This window comes from Zootoca vivipara, chromosome 12 (genome assembly GCF_965207765.1).
Source record: "Zootoca vivipara chromosome 12, rZooViv2.hap1.1, whole genome shotgun sequence".
In the NCBI taxonomy this organism is placed as follows: domain Eukaryota; kingdom Metazoa; phylum Chordata; class Lepidosauria; order Squamata; family Lacertidae; genus Zootoca; species Zootoca vivipara.
In genome coordinates this window covers 13,898,788-13,921,565 of record NC_142595.1, presented here as the reverse complement: position 1 = coordinate 13,921,565, position 22,778 = coordinate 13,898,788, and the positions used below count along the sequence as shown (strand labels likewise).

At 48.9% G+C, this 22,778-nt stretch overlaps 1 protein-coding gene across 7 annotated transcripts in view; it reads right to left on the bottom strand.

The window, feature by feature from the left end:
- NSF (N-ethylmaleimide sensitive factor, vesicle fusing ATPase) overlaps positions 1–22,778 on the bottom strand; it is a 102,953-nt gene that overhangs the window by 13,102 nt on the left and 67,073 nt on the right. For all 7 annotated transcript variants that reach the window (XR_009558435.2, XM_060281087.2, XM_060281088.2 and 4 more), the window contains exons 12-17: positions 22,275–22,462; positions 18,663–18,758; positions 18,378–18,534; positions 16,960–17,093; positions 15,039–15,105; positions 13,357–13,436 (exon numbers count right to left, since the gene is read on the bottom strand). Coding sequence is in view for 6 of the 7 variants with exons in the window: in XM_060281087.2 (XP_060137070.1) it covers positions 13,357–13,436; positions 15,039–15,105; positions 16,960–17,093; positions 18,378–18,534; positions 18,663–18,758; positions 22,275–22,462 (722 nt within the window). In the remaining variant the exon portion in view is untranslated. The remainder of the gene's footprint in view (positions 1–13,356; positions 13,437–15,038; positions 15,106–16,959; positions 17,094–18,377; positions 18,535–18,662; positions 18,759–22,274; positions 22,463–22,778) is intronic.

Genomic DNA, 22,778 nt, shown 5'->3' with positions numbered 1-22,778 from the left:
TATGGGTTATACGGACTGTTCAAGCTTATGTGGAAGGAGAACAGGTGATTCTATTTATTGTTGGTGGTCTTACGAAGAGGCCAAAAAGTACTGGAAATAATTCTGAGGAGCAACGCTTAGTATTACTGTGGCAGCTAAATTACTATAGACTAAGTATTGGTGGAATAAATAAACAGAAATGATATATTAAACAGAGACCTAGGAGCGTTGAGCCAATTAACATGTCCCATCTGGGTTCATCAAAGAGCATGTAGCACAAATAGTTTGGAAACACGAGTGGAAATGCCAGGGGGGGGGAAATACCCTAGTTGAACATCTTTTTCCTTCGTTATAGCATGGTTTAGCTTCATTTTTTGCTTTTGGCATTTCCAATATCGGTTTCTAGATTTCACAGGGGTCTCAACGTGCAGTAAAATTCTGAACAGGATTACAAGTCCGTAGGGCAATGTCTATGCGCTGAATGCTGAGGCCAGCGTTTCAACCGGGAAACAGCTTCTGCAGAACTTCAGATTTCCTGGCAACAGCTTCTTTAAAAACACAGGTCTAGAAAGTGTCGCTTTTTTCAGACGCAGAAGCCCGCAAGTCTCTTGCAAAGGACTGCGGGGTAGCTTTAACTGCAAGGACCGCAGCAGAATTTAAAGTGAGCGGACCCTACAGAAAGGAAGCAGTTAAAGGCCGGACCTAACACAGTTTTTGTTTAGTTTTTCAAAGATACATGCAAATGCAGCTTTGTGGGAGCGGGGGGGGGGGAGAGACGGGGACCGGACGACACCCTTAGCATCTCCAAGGTCCTTAGATGGAGTGTCGCTGCACTAAAACGTTGGACTAACTCAAGGACGCCAATCCCCGTTTCTTCCCTCTGCCTCCCTGTGGAAATCTTGCAGGGGCAAAGCTGGGGAAGAAGTCTTAAGCAGGGAGCACCCCCCAAAAAAGAGTCCGCCGGACTTCTTATAACACTGACCAAATTGTCTGTCCAGCTTAAGTACAGCATTGGGGGTGGGGGGTGGGGAAGGGGGTGGGGAGAGATACCGGCGAGGGGCTTTCACCCTCCGAGCCCAATTGTTAGCTTTTTCAGAGGAACCAGCAGGGAACCACATGTGAAACCTCCATGGGGTTCCCGAGCCTCTCGGTTTGGCGAGGTGTTGCTTCTCCGTTCTCAGAGAAACCTTTTTCTCTCTGGCTTGGCTCCCTGCTGAGGCAACGCTTTTCAGTCCCCTCTCCACATACCCCCCCCCAACCATTCCTCCCCTCAACAATCTCTTCTCCTTGCAAAAAGCCAGGGAAAACCTGACTGAAATAAAAGAGCAGGGAGAAAGAAAGAGTTTTATTTGATTCCCTTTCATTTCATAACAGCTTTGAAACAAAAAACTTTTTTTATATAAAAACAACAACAAATAAACAAACCAAATGGGTCACGTTTTAAATTCTCCTGGAATATATAAATAGACGTGACGTTGTAACGTATGTCCGTATTATCGCCTTATATCGAAACTTTGCAGGTTAGGGGAAGCGGGACAGAATATGGGGTTGCCAGGCTGGGTACTTTGCAAGCTGCAATACAGTGGTACCTCTGGTTACGAACTTAATTCTTTCCGGAGGTCCGTTCTTAACCCGAAACCGTTCTTAACCTGAGGTACCACTTTAGCTAATGGGGCCTCCCACTGCCGCCGCCGCTGTGCGATTTCCGTTCTCATCCTGAGGTAAAGTTCTTAACCCGAGGTGCTACTTCCGGGCTAGCAGAGTCTGCAACCCAAAGTGTTTGTAACCTGAGGTGTTTGCAACTCGAGGTACCACTGTATTCCTTGCGAGTTCTGTGGGAGCAACAAAACGGTTTCTGGGAGGAAAAGAATATGATTTTAGGAAGCTGTAAAGCAGACAGTTTTACAGGAGTGCCTGGCGTGCTATGGTCCATGGGGTCACGAAGAGTCGGACACGACTAAACGACTAAACAACAACAAAGCAGACAGGCTGCATGACTGGCAGGCAATGTGGAATAAAACCCAGCCGCTGCATACAGAACCGCCTCACGTCTCTTGGTTACGTGGATCGTGGAAGCAGCCGTGCCACAAACTGGGCTTTTTAAAATTCAGCTGGTTTCAGCTGCTTATCGAACAAAAATACCGCATGAAAACCTCCACACGGGAGCTTCACCAATGACGTGTGGGGAGGTGCCTGGACAAGTGTGCCACCGTGTGGAATAATATACACTTAATTATCCGTCACACCAGTACCTCAACCCTTCCCTTCAAGGGGCTCAAAGGCCCATGGTCTCAAGAGCAGTAACCCCAGAGCTGAATGGGAAATAGCCTGGTCAAGGTCAAGCAATTAAGGCAAACATGGCCCTTCCTGCTCTGATTGGGTTCCTCTTGCACAAACACCTTTCTGCCTGAAAGATGCAAAGGAGAAGCGGCTGTCTGGTGTCTTTGGTAAGTTTACACACACACACACACACCATGCAGCCTTACGGAATCTAAATTATGTAGGTTTGCTGGCAATGCAGGAGTAATAATAATAATAATAATAATAATAATAATAATAATAATATCAGACTTTGCCCTAGAAACTTTGAGTAGCTTACAATCCATGAAGAAGGGCTGTATTTGCTGCGAGTTGTGGCAAAAAAAAATAAAGCAGAAAGGAGCCCTGGTTGCCTCCGCTAGAGAAGAAAAGAGAGGCACCCTGGTTTCTGTTTCTTGGGGACACTGAAGGCTGAGAGAAACAAGAATTTGACATTCATGCATCTACTTGATATATGCTTCAGCCCTCAGGAGACATAATGCCACCTCCATAATGCACACATATTGTAAGGATCCAATTTGTAGGAGACAGTTTCTATGCTGCCTACAGGGAATTTGCTTCCTGGCACAAACCTCCAGAAAGAAACCTCTAAGTGGAAAGAGAATACAGTCATTACGCCTATGTGAGTAGTCCCCGGCCTGCTCCTGCTCTTAGCAAAAAGATAAACATTGTAAGTTGGCACCAATCTTCTGTTTCTCGTCGCAAGTTTCAATTACAGTGGTACCTCGGTTTATGAACATAATTGGTTCCGAAAGTCTGTTCATAAACTGAAGCGTTCATAAACTGAAGCGAAGTTTCCCACTGAAAGTAATGGAAAGTGAATTAATCCGTTCCAGATGGGTCCGCGGCGTCCGTAAACCGAAAATTTGTAAACCGAGGTGTTCATAAACCGAGGTTCCACTGTATTGGAGATGCATCGCAATGCTAATTGGGGCTTCTGTGTTCTCATTTTCAGAATAAATGAGAATTAAGAGCCATGCCAAAGATGCAGCTTATGTAATTACTGCTTTAAAGGTAAAGGTAAAGGGACCCCTGACTGTTAGGGTCCCAGTCACGGACGACTCTGGGGTTACGGCGCTCATCTCGTTTTACTGGCTGAGGGAGCCGGCGTACAGCTTCCGGGTAAGCCGCTTCTGGCGAACCAGAGCAGCGCACGAAAACGCCGTTTACCTTCCCACCGGAGTGGTACCTATTTATCTATTTGCACTGCATGCTTTTGAACTGCTAGGTTGCCAGGAGCTGGGACAGAGCAACGGGAGCTCACACCGTCGCGGGGATTCGAACCGCCGACCTTCTGATTGGCAAGCCCTAGGCTCTGTGGTTTAACCCACAGCACCACCCACGTCCCCTTTTGTGCAGAATTAAGTTTACTGAAAATTGCTGCCTTCGCTAAAAAGCCCCCAAGGTTCTAGGTTTTATGGTTGTGATGATACGCTTAAAAGGAGGTGGGTTATTACGCCTGCTGAAGCCTCAGAAACCAGATAGATTTCAGTGGCTGAGATAGAGAATTCAGTGCTCTTTTACTTCCATGAGTAACAAAAGCAGAAGAAACTAAGCAGCATTCAGCCTCCTTTTCTTTTTCTGGTCCAGAGAAGAAAGGCAGAATAAATGGATGGATTACGCCGAAACGGCAAAAATGACCGTAAGAATCAGAAATCAGAAAGACCAAAATTTTAATAAGGAATGGGGGAAAGTTATAATTTACCTTAAAAACCATTGTAAACAGTTAAAATCATTAGTAGGATTGGAATGGCACTTGTAGTTCAATGGTGAATTTTGGATATAATGGCATCTCCCATTTTGGATTATTATAAAAGATGCAGGAGGAAATGACTAACAATAGGGTCCACAAAGAGGAGGAGGGGCAAGTCCAGGAGATTCTTTAGAATCTTGTTTTTATATTGTATGTTGGATATGTGATTGTAAAACTTTAATTTGAAAAACCAAATAAATAAATTAAAATTGAAGGCCATATAGCACCTGCTTAGAAAGCTCTAGATGCCACAACCTTCATGTTTGGCCATAATTGCTACACAGAGTTGGCTAAAGAGGGCATTTTGCCCACGCTCTTCAGGGATCCTATAGGACCAGCTACGGCACATTCAAAGACTTCAAGATGGCCCATTGCTGCATCCCTGCTTGGGAGATGTACCAAATCCAAGCTTATCTATACCAACCTTTCCACCCTTTAACCTAAGGGTTCCCGGACAGATCCAGAATACTGCATTCGGAAGCAGTGTCCGGACAGAAATTGCTGCTTTTTTTGGTTGTTGCGAATTTGCCAAAAAGGCCCAACTTCGCAAAAGCTTTTCTGTCCAGATTTTCACTGTTTGAAATATGGCACCCCTAATATATCCCCACACTTTCATTGTATCTTCCACTCTTTTCCATGTGTGCGTATGTGGCTCTTACACCAAACTTATGGGAGCTGCAGGAAGACGACTGAGATCCATGAGGGAAGTCCCACTTCCTGCAGAAGACCTAATAATAATAATAATAATAATAATAATAATAATAATAATAATAATATATTTATACTCTGCCCATCAGAGTAGGTTTCCCCAGCCACTCTGGATGGCTCACAACAGAATATTAAAAGCACAATAAAACATCAAACATTAAAAACTTCCCTAAACAGGGCTGCCTTCAAATGTCTCTTAAAAGTCAGATAGTTGTTTATTGCCTTGACATAACCACTTCCGTGCCTTTGCCGGAGGTGGAGTTGTGGGCAGCCCGACGAGTCCATTGCGTGGGGGCTGCAGTGTCAGCCCCCACGCAATGGAAGTACCCGCCTGCGTCACCCGCGCCCTTGTCCAATAGGGACGAGGGGGCGGGGCCGCGGGGTTTAAACCCCACTGCGCGGCCGGAGCTCGCTCTCTCCCTCTTATTTCGCCAGCGCGAGCAGAAGCATTCATTTTCGGTGGATTTGTTTTATTTTCTAGCTCAGTTTTGCCGGATTGCTTACTCCCCTTTTCTTTCTTCAATTCAGGTCTCGTCTGCGTCTGTGAAGAGGCTGCATCTGAGCCGCGGTGCTTCGCCACCCTTGTTTCAGCCGCCTATCAGCTGTTCCGGTGCCGGGCGCGAGTCGCTTCGTCGCCTGGGGGCCTTCGTCGGAGCTGCGCTGTTTCAGCCTCTCTCCGTACAGCTGCTAACCAGCTCTTCGGGTACCGGCCACAAGCCGGTTCTTCGTTCGGGTCCCACCGCCTGGCTTCCTGGTTCTGGTCCAGCAGCTCTCCTACTGCAGCTGTTACCACACCGAAGCGGCTGGTGCCGATTGGAGCGGAGGATCCCGCTTCTCCGGGTGCAGAGTTGAGGCGGCTGCCTCCTCTCCCTGCTCTCCTGCGAGGAGGACCTTCGCAAAGCCGGGCGACCGTTTCCTGCAGTTTTTCTTGCCGCGGTTTGGGTAGCAGAGTTGAGGCGGTTGCCTCCTCTCCCCTTGCCTGTCGGAGCTTTCTCTTGCAGCGGTCGCGGACTCGGTGAGTGCGTTCCATTCTCCCCCCCTTGATTCTGGGCTTTTCTCCCCCCTGTTGGTATACTCTCCAGGAAGGGATCGCGACCACGTGGGTTGGTGGCCGTAGCGGTTGGGCTCTCTCCCTCAAAGCCCGGTTTTGGCTTGCTTATAAGGAAGCCATTTTGAGTGTGGCCAGGTGGGTCGGCTGGTAGCCGCCATTTTGAGAGGGCCTCCTTGCGGTACAGTGCGGCGGCCATTTTGAGGGTGGCCGCGTGGTTCTGCCGACGGTCGCCATTTTGGGAGGGTCTCTTCTTCATGGTACAGTGATTGCTGGGCTCTGTGCAACCACCGCCATTTTGGGAAGGGCAGGGCTAGCTGTTTTTGTCCTGTGTGGCCAGCGCCATCTTGTGTGTGGCCTTTGTTCTTGCCGGTAGTAGCAGATCACTGTTACTCCCTTGTATTGGTTTTCAGGGGCGCCCTGGTTTTAACTTATCTTAATCTGACTTATCCTGGTGTTTTGAATTAATTCATTGCATATGATTAATTAGTGACATTTCCCATTGCAGTTATTAATTATAGGTAGACCTGGTTTCCTTTGCGCAGCGACTTTTAATTATTGGGCGGTCTTCTCTTTGGTATTTGGCTAGGCGATTAATTATATAGGAAAATACATTGGTATTGTGGAAATTGCTATAATTGCTGCCATCCGGAATTAATTTGGGGTTTTGATTACCATTGGTGGGCATTGGTTCCCGCCTTTTGATTTGTGGATATTTAACGCTAATAATATCGGGAATTGATTCCAGTATACAGAGTTAGCTGTTTGATTATTGTATATTTTATCAGGGCCTCTTTGGAATTCATTTGAATTAGCTAGCAAATAATTAAGAAGTTGCACTAATAATTGTTTTATGATAATAATAAAATTCATATATATAGCCAGTAAATAGATGAATAAGTAATAAGCCGGATAATAAGAGAATCCAGGCTCGTATGTAGATAAATATAGTCAATAATTGTAAATAATAAATAAATTAATAAAAATTAAATAAATAAATAAATAAATTAATTAAATAAATAAATAAAAATTAATAATAATAAAAAATAAAGTAAAACAAAATAATTAAATAAATAAATAATAAATAAATAAAAAATTAAATAAATAAATAAATAAATAATTAAATAAAAAAAATTATATATAAATAAATAAACATTTTATAGATATATATATATAAAGTATTGTAAGGGAGGAAATTATTTCATAGCGTTTGTTAAAAGTCCTTGCGACCATGGCTTCAAAAGGCAAGCAGGGCCAAGCTAAAAACCTGGCAGCTAAGGTCAATTCTAAGGCTTTCGCCCAGGCGGTTAACGCACTGCAATCTATCTGCGGCCAGCTGGGCCCCCTCTGCAGCACGCTGGTCCCACTGGCCGAAAGCCTACAGGATGAGTCCCCTCCTAATTCTCAGGATTGAGTAGCAGATACCCAGTTTGATGACCAGGATGGGCCGTCCACCTCTGCTGCCTTTTTCTCTACCTCCACCTCCGGTGGGGTTAGTGACGGGGCTCAGGGACCGCGCACCCGGTCGCAGAGAGCGCGCTCCAACACTCCCAGCCAGCAATCAGTGGCTTCAGGGTCTCAGGGGCCTGGCTCTCTTAGCGGGGCGGCCCAGTCTGTTTCAGGTCAGCAGGGGACCCAGCCCGCGGCGGCTGCGGCACAGCAGGGGGTGCAAGCGCGCGATTCGACCACGGATGACGAGGCGGCGGGGCGCGCGTCTGGCGGAGTCGCGGAGTCGCGGGACGGAGATGACCGACGCCATGGAGGAAAGGCGAAGAAAAAGTCGGAGAAACGTAAGAGGAGCAGAAGAGACGATTCGGATGACGACACAGGTACGTCCTCGGATTCGGAATGCGAAATCCCTATGGAGGATTATTGGGGTGTGGGGGAAGACCAGATGGGTTTCCCCCTCTGGGTGCATAAAAGGAGGGCCAGCTCCCATCGCAAGTCATTTAGGGGTACACTGGAGTGGCGCGACGGTGCGTTAATTCCCGACGAAAAGTACGCCACGAACTCGGACACAGATATCCTTTTGGGTTCTCATCTGTCAGACAAAAAGAGGGAAAAATTTTTAAATGGGGACTATATCGATGTGTTCACCATTCTTCCTCTGACTCAGATGATGGGGAAAGGGGAGAAGCGCCGGGATTACAGGGGTCGGCGATATAGGACGCCTCGTGCCGACCGCACTTTCGAGAATTGGCTAGAGGGCATACACATTTGGGCGGCCGTGATCTCGGCGGCTTACCCAAAGCGAGCGGTGCACCTGTTTGCATACATGGCCGACGTTAGGTTGGCTCACAAGATGGCAGGGGAGACGGCAGCTTTGAACTACGACGAAGACTTCCGCAGGAATGCTTCAAAAAACCCAAAAACGCGTTGGGACCAACGACACCAACACTACTGGAGTAACCATGTAGTGCCGTATGTGGAGAAGAAACAAACTGACCCCCCGAAAGCAGGCAGGTTTGAGCCCAAAAAAGACCCGCGGCGTAGGGTCTGTTGGGAGTTCAATAAAGGACTATGCCAGAGGCCCAACTGCAAATATACTCACGAGTGTGAGAAGTGCTTGGGTCAGCATCCGGGGGTATCCTGCTTCAAGGGGAAACAGTCCTTTCGGGGGGCCAGGGGCAATTCTCACCAGGGCCCCAGATACCCCCCCGGTGCCTCCCACGGGGCAACCTCAGGTCAGAATAGATTCTAACTGTTCTTTAGTCAAGGCCTACTCCCCAGTTAAATTAAATCCCTTAAAAAAATTGCTAGCCCTATACCCTAACAGATCTGCGGCAGTGTACCTTGAGGAGGGTTTCTTTTTAGGGTTTCGCATCCCTGTCCAGATCCCGCCTTCCACAACTGACCCACCAAATCAAAAGTCAGTTAGGGAGCGACCCGACATAGCCATCAAGAAAATAAATAAAGAACTATCGGCGGGCCGGGTCGCGGGCCCATTTTTAACTCCACCTATAGCTAACCTTCACATTTCCCCGCTGGGCATAGTTCCTAAAAAGGCCCCGGGAGAATTCAGGTTGATTCATAATCTCTCTCACCCTAGGGGTAGCTCAGTTAATGACGGTATCCCGCAAGAGCTTTGTACGGTAAAATACGCCTCCTTTGACCACGCTGTGAAGCTGGTTCGCCAGTTCGGCAAAGGGGCCATGATGGCGAAGTGCGATATCGAATCGGCCTTCCGCCTCCTTCCTGTACACCCCCACGACTACAAATGGTTGGGTTTTAGGTTCGAGGGCGCTTATTTCATCGACAAAGCTATGCCCATGGGATGTTCCGTCGCTTGTTCGGCCTTTGAAACATTTAGCACATTCCTGGACTGGGCCCTTCGTGCTAGGACTGGTCTATCGGGTGTCACACACTACCTGGATGACTTCCTTTTCGTGGGGGGAGCACACAGTACTGATTGCGCAGACCTCATGGAGGCCTTTGCTGCCCTTACAAGTGAACTGGGGGTGCCGCTAGCAGCTGAAAAAACTGAAGGACCTGTGTCTCGTTTGACGTATTTAGGCATTGAATTGGATACGGTAGCCCAAACCTCGCGTTTGCCGGCTGAAAAACTCACAGCCCTTAGGGAATTGATTAGACAGCTTATCCCCCGCAAAAAAGTCACCTTGAGGCAAATTCAATCGCTACTAGGGCACCTTAATTTCGCTTGTAGAGTAATCTCACCTGGACGCCCCTTTTGCCTGAGGGTTGCCAGGCTCACTGTAGGACTAACCCGACCGTTTCATAGGGCTCGCTTACCTAAAGGAGTGAAAGCGGACCTGGTGAACTGGCTATCCTTTTTAGAGCACTACAATGGTGTATCTTTATGGCAGGATAACATTACTCTATATTCGGACTTTCAGATTCATTCTGACGCAGCGGGCGCATTGGGTTTCGGGGTATATTTCAGAGGGAGATGGTGTGCGGAACCTTGGCCTCCCAGTTGGAAAAACACAGACATTACTCGGGATTTAACATTTCTAGAATTCTTTCCCATAGTGGTAGCAGTGCATCTTTGGTCGGACGACTTCAGGAACCGAAGAGTCTGCTTCAACACGGACAATCAAGCGGTAGTCAGTGTGCTTACCAGGCAATCGTCGCGGTCGGAGAGGGTGTCAGCCCTCCTACGTCATTTTGTGCTGCGCAGTCTCGAGTTAAATATGCACTTCTCAGCCAAATTCGTGCCGGGGCAGAATAATAATATCGCAGATGCTTTGTCTCGTTTCCAGATGGACCGCTTCCGCTCATTAGCACCAGATGCGCAGCAGTGTCCAGAGAGGTTCCCGGAACACCTATGGAACCTTGGAAACGGGAGATCCTAAAGGGAGTATTTGCTTCCGTGGCCCCCGCCACCCTCAGCTCCTATAAACGGGCTTGGGCGGACTTCCTCGCCTTCCGGCAGAAGGGCGCTGGTGTGCGCCTCGAGAGTCCACCAACCCCCGAGGAGGTTATGCAATACGTGGTATACCTCAGAGGGCTGGGTCGCGCCGCCAAGACTCTTGGCACCCACACTGCAGCTATCACCTTTTTCTCGAAATCTCTTTATCTCACCGACCCGTGCGACAACTTCCATTTGCGTAGAGCAATGGAAGGCTGGCGTAGGCTGCAGCCCCCCGTTGCCGATTCCAGGCGGCCCATCACATTTGAGATGCTTACCCAAATCCACAGGCAATTGAGAACTCTTTGTTGGTCCAAGTTTGAAGCACGACTGTTTTCCGCAGCCTTTTCGATAGCTTACTTCGGGGCCCTTAGGGTCGGGGAAGTGGTGTGTGAGGACCACCCCGATGGTGTCACCCGGGGTCTATTATTGCAGGATCTATCACTGTCCGAAACCCAAGTTATTGTGCACGTCCGCCACTCAAAGACGGACCAGAGGGGGAGAGGCGCTAGCATTCGCCTCCCGGCAACAGCCGCCTCTGGTCCTTGTCCAGTGAAGGACACTAGACGGTATCTTTATCTCCGTCCGCCGGGTCCTGGCCCGTTACTCATTCACCATGAGGGTGCTCGGCTCACTCGTCAACAGTTTACCAGGGTACTTCGCAAAGCCATTGCGGCTTGCGGGTACAACCCCACCGAATTTTCTGCCCACTCCTTTAGAATTGGCGCTGCCACTTCCGCTATGCACCTAGGCTTGTCATCGGAAAGGATCCAGGAGATAGGGAGATGGAAGTCGAATGCTTACAAAAGGTACATTCGTACGTAGGTTGACTCTGGTGACTCTGCTGGCAGTGCTGATCCGACTTTTCATCTTTATGTTTCAGGTTACCATTTCATCCGGGTTTGGATAGCGGGGCACAGCATAGTGCACTGGGCCCAGAGAAGAGCAATCGAAGTTGGTCTGGGATGCGGGCTCGGCCTCCCAGAAAATGTGGAGGTTTCCTGGATATCCAGAAGGGGTATGCGCTGGATCGAGTTGCTGCCGATCATCCAGGCTCGGGCTGCTTCACTTGGTCCCCCAGATGTCCTGATTGTGCAACTCGGTGAAAACGACCTGGCTTATCGCAACGCGGTCGATTTGAGGAAACATATATTCAAAGATTTTGACGTTATGAGGGAGAGCTTCCCGCGGATGACGTTACTGTGGTCCTCTTTGCTGGAAAGGCGCTGTTGGCGTGATGGCCGGTGCCCCAAAGCCTTGAACAAATCCAGGAGGCTTTTGAACTCAGTCGTGGCCCGCAGAGTGTTATCCTTGAATGGCCGGGTTATACAGCATCCCACCTTAAAACGAAGTGAAGCAGCCCTTTATCGCGATGATGGCGTTCACCTTTCTCCGATCGGGAATGACGCCTGGCTACTGAACGTTATTGCTGCCATTCGAGATGTCCTGGATATTGTAGATCTTAATTAGGCGAATAAGAGAGTAGGGTCACACTTCCCTGATAATAACTGGATTCATCCCCTATAACGAATCAATCGAGTGCTAAACTGTTAACTAGGGTTGTGCTGAAATCAATATCTAGGTGGTCATAACATGTGAGCGGATTGGCGGCGAGCCTGGGGGGGCTCGAGTGGCGGTTAGGCGTTGGAAATTTGCATAACAATAAGATGGAGGAGGGGCAGATTGCGTCATCACCTGCCCAAATTTGGAGAAGTAATTCCGTTAAAGGATTCCGGGGGCGAGGCTTGGTCCAGAGCCTGGAGTCGCCAGGGCCGTAAGGCACGCCCCGTACGGTGGCCACAGAAGGAGTTCCGGTTGATCGGCATCGCCGGGTTCCTTACTGGTGGTTAACTTCTCACGGACTTCAACACACGGGTTGGAGTCGGATTTAGTCTGATAGGTTCCAACGCCTAAGCCAATTCCGCTCAACATGCATATTTAATAAAGTTGTGGCCTGAACCACCCAATTAACCTTTAAATTCTGTGTCACGTGTCATTATTACACTGATCGGAGGGCATTGCTACACAAAACCACTTCCGTGCCTTTGCCGGAGGTGGAGTTGTGGGCAGCCCGACGAGTCCATTGCGTGGGGGCTGCAGTGTCAGCCCCCACGCAATGGAAGTACCCGCCTGCGTCACCCGCGCCCTTGTCCAATAGGGACGAGGGGGCGGGGCCGCGGGGTTTAAACCCCACTGCGCGGCCGGAGCTCGCTCTCTCCCTCTTATTTCGCCAGCGCGAGCAGAAGCACCCGCCCACCCGCCCCTTAAAAAGAGAATAGGGGGCGCTGCTACGGACCTAGTCGGTTGCCTGGTTAGTCAGTGGACCGGGTAGGACTTTTCCCATACTGGGCTAGCCATGATGGGTTTTTCGCCTACCTCGTAGCATGTCGTCACAACTTAGTTTAGGCGGTTAGGCGTTGGAAATTTGCATAACAATAAGATGGAGGAGGGGCAGATTGCGTCATCACCTGCCCAAATTTGGAGAAGTAATTCCGTTAAAGGATTCCGGGGGCGAGGCTTGGTCCAGAGCCTGGAGTCGCCAGGGCCGTAAGGCACGCCCCGTACGGTGGCCACAGAAGGAGTTCCGGTTGATCGGCATCGCCGGGTTCCTTACTGGTGGTTAACTTCTCACGGACTTCAACACACGGGTTGGAGTCGGATTTAGTCTGATAGGTTCCAACGCCTAAGCCAATTCCGCTCAACATGCATATTTAATAAAGTTGTGGCCTGAACCACCCAATTAACCTTTAAATTCTGTGTCACGTGTCATTATTACACTGATCGGAGGGCATTGCTACACAACTGATGGGAGGGTGTTCCACAGGGCGGGCGCCACCACCAAGAAGGCCCTCTGCCTGCTTCCCAGTAACCTCATTTCTCGCAGGGAGGGAACCGCCAGAAGGCCCTCAGAGCTGGACCTCAGTGTCCGGGCTAAACAATGGGGTGGAGATGCTCTTTCAGGTATACTGGGCCAAGGCTGTTTAAGGCTTTAGAGTCAGAAAGACTTGCCCTACCAGCCGGCAAGGTTTCCCTCATACGGCATGGCCCTCCTGTGCAACACCCGGGCCACCTCGACAGAACGTATCAAAACGGATAAGTATTTGTGAATGGGCCCTGCTCAGCTTTCCCATTGAATGAGTTTGCAAACATTCCGCTCTGCTGGGGGAAAGGGAGACTTACATGAGGGGGCGCTTTCTTCAGCAACACCAGAAGAGCCTGCAACACCAGGTTGGAGAACCGTGGGCCGATCGGGACGTAATCTGAAAGAGGAAAGGTGGCAAGGTGACTCGCTGAGCTCCAGCCAAGTTCAATTGCGGCTCTATTTCAAATGTTGGTGTCTGGGTCGGTGCTGCTAAGCGCCTTGCACTCTTTTCAGGTCTGGGTGGGGCCTGCAGGGACGTAAGGCAGGCGTTCAGCTTGTATGCTGTCCCCCAGCTCTGGGTAGGGGCGGTGGAGACAGCAGCAGGGCTGAAAAAATTCCAGTCCTCCTGATGTTGTTGGACATAAGGAGGGCCACAGTTTTCTTTCTGCACGTGCTGTAGAGGGAAGAGAGGGGCAGGTGGGTCGCATCAACCTGGGAAGGCAGCCCAACGAGGAGAAGGAGAACTCTGATCCTAAACCTCTGCTGCCTTCTGTCTTTGGTAGGGCTAAGAAAAGGCTAAGGAATAAACCAGTGCTGCCCAAACTTGGGTCTCCAGCTGTTTTCACACTACAATTCCCATCATCCCTGACCACTGGTCCTTCTAGCTAGGGATGATGGGAGTTGTAGTCCAAAAAAAACAACAGCTGGAGACCCAAGTTTGGGAAACACTGGAGTAAAGGTAAAGGGTAAAGGGACCCCTGACCATTAGGTCCAGTTGTGACCGACTCTGGGGTTGCGTGCTCATCTCGCATTATTGGCCGAGGAAGCCGACGTATAGCTTCCAGGTCATGTGGCCAGCATGAAAAAGCCGCTTCTGGCAAACCAGAGCAGCACATGGAAACGCCGTTTACCTTCCCGCTGTAGCGGTTCCTATTTATCTACTTGCATTTTGACGTGCTTTCGAACTGCTAGGTGGGCAGGAGCTGGGACCAAGCAATGGGAGCTCACCCCGTCACAGGGATTCGAACCGCCGACCTTCTGATCAGCAAGCCCTAGGCTCAGTGGTTTAACCACAGCGCCACCTGGGTCCCAAAGGTAAAGGGACCCCTGACCATTAGGTCCAGTCGTGACCGACTCTGGGGTTTGGGAAGTTTGGGAAACACTGGAGTAAACCCTATACAAATCCAGAGTGGGGGCCCTAAGATGGTTGGGTGGTGCCTTCCAGCAACTCCTGCAGCCAAGCTGGTGCCAAGCTGCTTTCCTTAGGACCACATCGGCGAGGCCGAGAGGGGGCATCTTGTCCTCTGGGCAGCCTGGGATCTCCATACAAACTGCCCAGGCTTAACACCATCACATGGGTGGTGTTAAGGCAACGGTTATTTGACTTTGCCCGTGGAGGCGCACTCCATCGTTTCTCGAGACGGACTGATGCCAACGGCAAAACTCTCCATTAGTGCCAACCAGCATGGCTGCCGGTCACAAACGATGGGAGTGCAGAACTATAGGGAGGGCTACTGGTTCTCTAGCCCTGCTCTAAAGGTTTCTATGTCAGATTTGCCCAAGCAAATAAGAGACTGGCTCTTGTCTATGCACAGAGGGCCTTCAACGTTCTTCCCTGGTCTTTGCTTCAACCTGCCCTCGACAGCCACCTACTTGAGTAACACGCTGCCACCTCTGTTGGGTTCAGGTGCTCCAGTAACAAAAACACTGGGATGGGGGAAAAGGCTACAGAAGGGAAACACCTCACGCAAGACCCCCCAGAGTCATCTCCATCTCTCACCTAGGAGTCTTTCAATGTCATCCACCACCACGCAGCTGAGCTGAGACTTGTAAGCATCCTCAAAGATCTGTTTTTCGGAAAGCAAAAAGTTAAAATTTATACCTCTTAGCTACTAAAGGGGGGGGGACAACGACCCATGAGGGGTAGAAATTAAATCCTTAGTTACGAACACATGATTTATTTATTTGCTTTGAAGGAGCAGACAAAAGCCAAATCCACAGTTGGCGTCCATACAAAACGCAGCCGTATTCTAAGGCTGTGAAAAAAAATTCTTAGAATGCGAGACAAATTCCAGGAGCAACAACTTGGCAATGGTTGCCGTCCCTGAACAGGCACAGTCAAGCCTGAAGAACAGGTGTTTTGAAGTCTTTTTTTCTAAAAACACGGAGATTAATGAAGAAATATCATGCACATTATATATTGCCAGCAATTTTGCTCTCCTCCTCTGGAGAGGTTGTTAGATATTTGGAATTCTTGAAAGGAAATGCCCCCATTTTGGGGGGGAAAACCAAGCTGCCTCTCTACTTGTCCGTATTCAGTTCTTTCGAACTACCTCCCTCCCTCTCCCCCCCCCCCCCAGTGCAGATCCTGGTGAAAAGCAATTAAAAAGCAGCAATTTCCCCACATTTGGAAGGCCATAAAATTAACTGTGGCTCAGATGTCCCTGGGGAATATGCGCTTTCTAGGGATGGAATAATATTTAGGATTCTAAAGTCAATCTTTTCTTTGCCCTATGTATTCATCCCATTAGGGGACTTCTGCTTCATCTTACTCTCTTTCTGTGAGGGTTCCACGTGGCTGCCTTTTATTTCCTTCTTAAGCCAGGAAAATGGAAGGTAGCTTCCTTTTGATTTACTGCATTTTTTTAATTCTTTGTGCGTTCCATTCAACTGAGCATGATCTTGCTCAATATCTATTCCTGATAAAGCCACTTCCGCCTTAGGAGGAGGTGGGGTTGCAGGCACTCACGACCCCTTCACGTGCGCAGGGGTGTGGTCGGCCCTGCGCAATTGGGGGGGGGGATTCCCGGCTGCGTCACTGCCCAGGCAACCAAGCCGATTGGCTCTGGGGGTGTGGCCTGCTTGATTTAAGCAGGACGCGTCGGGGAATCTCACCCCTTTCCGCGCTTCCAGCTGCTCTGGTTTTCCCACCCTCCCGCCCTTTAGGCTATCTCATCTCTTGACCTTGCTATGGACTCCGGTTTGTCACCGTTGAGGGGCCTGGTAGGACTTTCCCCACTTGGCAAATTGGCTCCGTCACTTGGCTTTCGCCTACCTTGTAGTAAATCGTCACAACTTTGTAAGGTTTGGTGGTTAGGCATTGGAATATTGCTGGAGAAGAGAGATGGGGAGGCAGGGCCATCATCTCCCCCACACATTGAAGGGTATTCCGTTAAGGAATTCCGGGGGCGTGGCCCTGTCTGAAGCCTGGGGAGGCTAGGGCCAAAGGGACGACCCCTATCAGTGGCCCCAGAGCCCCAGAGCTCCTAGTTGATGTGCATCAGCAGGACTCCCCCTACTGGTGGTTAACCCTTCACGGACTCCGCACAGATGGGCAGGACTCAGATATAGTTGGTTCGGTCCAATGCCTAAGCCAAAACCGCTCACAATCTGTAACCAATAAAGTTGTGGCCTTTTTTAACCCATTAACCTAAAATACTGATGTCAAGTGTCTTTATTCAACCTCAGGCCTTTTTTAACCCATTAACCTAAAATACTGATGTCAAGTGTCTTTATTCAACCTCGGGGGCAGGGGGGCGGGGGCGGGGGCGGGACCTTGCCACACAACTTTCTATAGTTTGCGGCATCATTTTATAAATTTGAAAGTAGCACATAACATAGACGGAGTAGTAGGGAAACAGACACAATGCCTGTGACATCAAACAAAAAAATGTGGCGTGGAAGGGATTCGCAAAATATACCTTCTTCATCGCGTGGCATTTGGCAGTTTCTGAAAAGCCGATCATCTTATCTGGAGAGCAGATCTTGATAAATGGGAAGTTAGATTCTTCTGAAATCTTTGCAGCCAAGGCCGTCTTTCCGCTGTGTGGGGGACCTGCAAGGATCACAGGACAGGCAGAACTGAGTAAGAGGTCACAGCAAATTCAACAAGGCTCAAGGAAAATTAAAAGTTGCGTGTCCAGGCTGAAACCATCCAATTTCACTTGGGAAAGATGCCCATTCGTTTCCATGGTTTGTTTGTTTTTTACTGTTTTGTCATGGATCTAGAATATTGCATAGCCTGACCTGCAACTCAAATTATTCTGATCAGGTGCCCATTGAGCAGTGTTGCAGTTTTGAATGTGCAGTTCTGAGTGTCCTTGAAGATGGGTACTCACAGCAGAGCAAGGATTCTGCTCTGTGTGCCTCACATCCCATTGGCCAAAGAAACATGGCAATGGTGGTCTGAACTAAGCATGGTTTGCACTAACCATCGTTAAGCAACCAATCTATAGTTTGTGCTCTCAAATGCACAAAAGGCAAATCACGGTTCAGAGCTACACCCGGATTCATGAATTCAAGGTTGTAGGAGTCTGTGGCAGTAGAGCAATGGCTTTATTTGGAGCCATACATCCCACTAAACCATGGTTAGTCCGAATCATGGTTTGCAAAGTCATTTCAAACCATGGTTTCCAATTTTGGTTTGCTGGCTGATTACATAACACATCCTGTTAACTGAAATCACGTCAATCAGCTTCCTTAACATGGTCTGACGTGATGTCTGACTTGAGCCATGGCGAGTTATCAGTGAGGGAATCAGTGACAGAACAGTGCTCACTGATTCCCTGAAAACATGAGTCTTCTTTTCCCAGCAGGGCACCAAACATACTTTTGCTTGATCTCTGACAATTCCAGTACTTTTCCCTTCCAAATTACATGAGTTCTCAAGTGCTAGAAAGTACTTAAGTCAAGCAATGTTGCTGTAATGGCTGTAGGAGTGGACGGCATGTAGCCCATAATGAGCCTCGTCAGACCATTTGGATGACCCACCTTTCACAGGCATGATGAAGCTTCAAGCTGCCCAACACCCTGTGAAACTTTAAGTCAGAACTGGAAGCAAAGAGGACTCAGGAGGAGGGCGGCTTTTCCTTTGCGGGCAAAATACAGCACTTTTTGAATCTGACAACTTTTCCTCTTTCCTTGCATGGCTTAGTTTGGCTTGCAAAGGAACAACTGGGAGCACACTTCAACTGTATTCCCAATTCGTCCTCTGCAGCTAGCCAGGCCTGCAAAGAGAGAATCTTGCCCTGGCTTGAATGTTCAGTTACCTGGCATCATATGACATCAGGTTCTCCAGTCCTAATCTGGCTGAGAAGATAATGTGGAGAGGGAAACCTACCTTCCAAAAGGACGCTGACCAACGGGGTACGGTCACTGTTTTTGGCCTGTTGAACAAGAAGCTCCCCGTCCTCCAGCACCCGAGTGACGGGGTCACCCCATTTCATGATGCCGTTCATGATGTAGCTTGCATAATCCTCCTGATTGGTCCCAAACGCCTGCAGGTTGAAGAAAAAGGAGATGGTGCAAAATCAGGAAGTCATTGCCGGCTCATTCCAACCTGCCTCTGGTCTTCCACCGAGGGGAGCAACACGAGTGTCTGTGGGATTAAAAGGGGCTCGCTCACCGGCTTGATGTCATTCTCCAGAGAAGTCATGAAGTCTACCCTTGTCACCTGCAGGCACTCTGCGTTCTCCATGTCAACTTCCACTTTGGTGGTGGCCTGATCACAAGAGGAGATGGCATGTTAGTGAGACAGCCAGCCGGAATCAGAAGCATTTTTATTAGGGATCATAGGTACCAAGATCCCAAAGGACCAGAAAAGACTATTGATGATGATGATAATAATAATAATAATAATAATAATAATAATAATAATAATAATAATAATTTATTATTTATACCCCGCCCATCTGGCCGGGTCTCCCCAGCCACTCTGGGCGGCTTCCAACAGAAGAATAAAACACAATAATCTACTAAACATTAAAAGCCTCCCTGAACCTTCAGGGTTCAGATGTCTCTTAAAAGTCTGGTAGTTGTTTTCCTTTTTGACATCTGTTGGGAGGGCGTTCCACAAGGCAGGCGCCACCACCGAGAAGGCCCTCTGCCTAGTTCCCTGCAACTTGGCTTCTCGCAACGAGGGAACCGCCAGAAGGCCCTCGGTGCTGGACCTCAGTGTCCGGGCAGAATGATGGAGGTGGAGACGCTCCTTCAGGTATACTGGACCGAGGCCATTTGGGGCTTTAAAGGTCAGCACCAACACTTTGATGTATGCGACAACAGCCGCACGGATGTTACTAGCCCAGAAATGGAAGGAAGAAAGAATTCTGACCAGGAAGAATGGCAAACCAATTTGATGGACTATGCTGAAATGGCAAAATTAACTGGAAAGCTCAGGAACCAAGAGGACAAGAACTTCAAAAAAGAATGGGGAAATTTTATAATTTACTTAGGAGATCATTGTAAGCAGATGGAAACATGAGCAGGATTTTAAACTCACCTGTAAGGTAACAAAGGCTATGGATAACTCGGATGGATAAAATATGTGGATAATGGATTGATACGCAGGTGTAAATGCTGACATTAGGACCCATGGAGGGGATGGGGGGGGGGAGTCCGGAGATTCAGGGGAATTTCTTTAGATGGAGCTATGGATCAAACCTATCCATTCTTAAGGAAATCAGCCCTGAGTGCTCACTAGAAGGACAGATCGTGAAGCTGAGGCTCCAATACTTTGGCCACCTCATGAGAAGAGAAGAATCATTGGAAAAGACCCTGATGTTGGGAAAGATGGAGGGCACTAGGAGAAGGGGATGACAGAGGATGAGATGGTTGGATAGTGTTCTTGAAGCTACGAACATGAGTTTGACCAAACTGAGGGAGGCAGTGCAAGACAGGAGTGCCTGGCGTGCTATGGTCCATGGGGTCACGAAGAGGCGGACACGACTAAACGACTAAACAACATAATGGTATTTGTTACAAATTTTCATTTGTAAAACCGAATAAGAAATATTTCCAAAAAGAGAGAGAGAGTGAGAGCGCCAGCTGGAGGCATGTGTTCACAAAGAAAGCTGCTGAGGTCAAGAGGCGAGACTCTTTCGAAGCCCTGCAAAACTCTAAAGAGCCTCAGCTTCCGTTGAAACGGAAGGGGGAAATTTGAGGATAAAAAGAAGCTCGGAAGCAGAATTGCATGGGTCTTTCCCCTTTTCTTCCCATCTCTCTTTGCATCCTACCCGGTCATATTTTGCTGATCCCCTCTAATGATGAGAACCTGCCAAGATGGCTGCTTTGAATCCTCAAACTGAGCTCCATGGCCTTCCAGTGTGGTGTAGTGGTTAAGAGCGGTGGACTCCTAATCTGGGGAACCAGGTTCGCGTCTCCGCTCCTCCTCCACATGCAGCTGCTGGGTGACCTTGGGCTAGTCACACTTCTCTGAAGTCTCTCAGCCCCACCCACCTCACAGAGTGTTTGTTGTGGGGGAGGAAGGGAAAGGAGAATGTTAGCCGCTTTGAGACTCCTTCAGGTAGTGATAAAGCGGGATATCAGAGGGTAACTAGCTTGGTAATGCAAACCCGAAGGGCTTTTTTGTGTGTGGGGTGTGTGAGAGAGAGATGTCAGTGGAGCCAAGGGTCTGGACCCCATCGCCACCAAATCTTTAGGGTGCCTTTTCAAGCCAGCAACTGGCCACAGCACTCTTCCCCCCTCCTGAAATCACTGCACAGCATTAAAACGTGTACGCCAATGCCTGCCTGTTCCAGGTTGCATTCCTGGCCCTACACCTGTGGCAAGCTAACAAAAAAAATTAAGCATTTCAACACCCTTCAATAGCAAACCCTGATTTTGCATGTTCCAGCTAATCTCTAACCTTCTCTCTCTGACATTTCGCAGCCTGCATCACTCATTTCCTATTAAAGGCACAGTGACCTTTACAACTTTTTTTTTTAAGGGGACAAGGGGAAGAGACAAACACCAACTACATCCCATCTTGAAACCTCAGCTCCGGGAGCTGAACAGCAACACATGTGCTTAACTTTTCTGCACAACTGTGCAGAGAAAGAGGCCTCTGTGCAGATCTATAGGTTCAGTACACGCAAGAAGCAACGAGTCTTCTGTTGAAAGCTTAGTTGTGTCTCACGTAATCTTAGTCCCTCCTTAGAGCTGCAGAGAAAAAGTGTGTGGCAATGTCTTATGAAAGTTCAGACACCAACAGTGGGATGGGGAAGGGCTCCCAGGACAGTCATACTTTGGTTGATGAGCAGAATGCGTTCCTGGAGTCCATTCGACTCCCTGGAACCATTCGAAAACCAAGGCGCGCTGGACGTTCGGCTTCCGAAAATCGTTCGAAAACCGAAACATTCGGCAACTAAGCCATTTGTCAACCAAGGTACAACTGTATTCAGTAACTGGAGAGGTGCAAACCAACCCCCCCACCTCCTAATCCTTCCCCTTTATTACTTTCTCGTTCCTTTTTTACTTTAATCTTTTTGTTCCTTTTCCTTTTTTTTGCTTTGCTCTTGCTTTGTTTTGCTTTTGTTGTCCCCTAAAAAGGTAAAAGGTAAAGGACCCCTGAATGTTAAGTCCAGTTGCAGATGACTCTGGGGTTGCAGCGCTCATCTCACTTTACAGGCCGAGGGAGCCGGCATTTGTCCGCAGTTTTTCCGGGTCATGTGGCCAGCATGACTAAGCCGCTTCTGGCACAACGGAACACCGAAACCAGAGCAGCGCATGGAAACACTGTTAACCTTCCTGCCAGAGCGGTACCTATTTATCTACTTGCACTTTTTTGTGTGCTTTTGAACTGCTAGGTTGGCAGGAGCTGGGACAGAGCAACGGGAGCTCACCCCATCATGGGGATTTGAACCGCCGACCTTCTGATCGGCAAGCCCAAGGCTCAGTGGTTTAGAGCACACACCACACGCATCCCTACTTGTTGCCCCGTACTCTGGGTTAATGAGGAGACTGTGCACAGTTGAAGGCGACAGCTGGCTGGTGAAGGACCCTGTGTGAGAGGCTGGGAAGGGAAGATCTCCCATGGTGGGAGGCTGGGAGTAGAAAGGGAAGCTCTGGGTTGAGATCCGAGGAGGTCCACCTCTTTCTTTAACCAAGGCAGGGGAGATGTTCAGAAGCATTACTGAATGGAGGAGGAGGAGGAGGAGGAGGAGGAGGAGGCGGCAACACAAGATCCATCTTGGATTTATAGCCAATGCCATCTGAAAGGCTGGGGTGGGAAGAAGCAAACCTTGATGTGTCTGTTCATAGCAGTGGATTGTGCTGCGCGGACCAGACCCTCAAGCTCAGCGCCACTGAAGTTCTTGGTTTCCACAGCCAGCTCCGAAATGTCAACATCTGGAGCCAACAGATCGTGGGTCCGCATCCTTGAGGTGTGGATGTTAAGAATCTGCAGCCGGCCCTTTTCATCCGGCAAACCTAAAAGAGATCATCAACACTGTGAATTATTTGCGTTGGAAAACAATGCTCTGTTTCACGGCTGCAATACTGTACTAGGTGCTGCAGCGCAAGAAGCCATCCTTTCAAATACTAGGTGCTGCAACGCAATAAGCACTCTAGCTTCATCTAGAATGAAAAGGGTCGCTCAGAGGGCACTGATGGGACATCAAATTGGTGGATCTCAGACATATGCACATGAGCCTTGGCAATTCTCAAGCTTGTGTGCTCACTCTCCTTGTATTTTGTGAACCACTATTTTTTTACTACCTAGACCAGGCACCCCCAAACTGCGGCC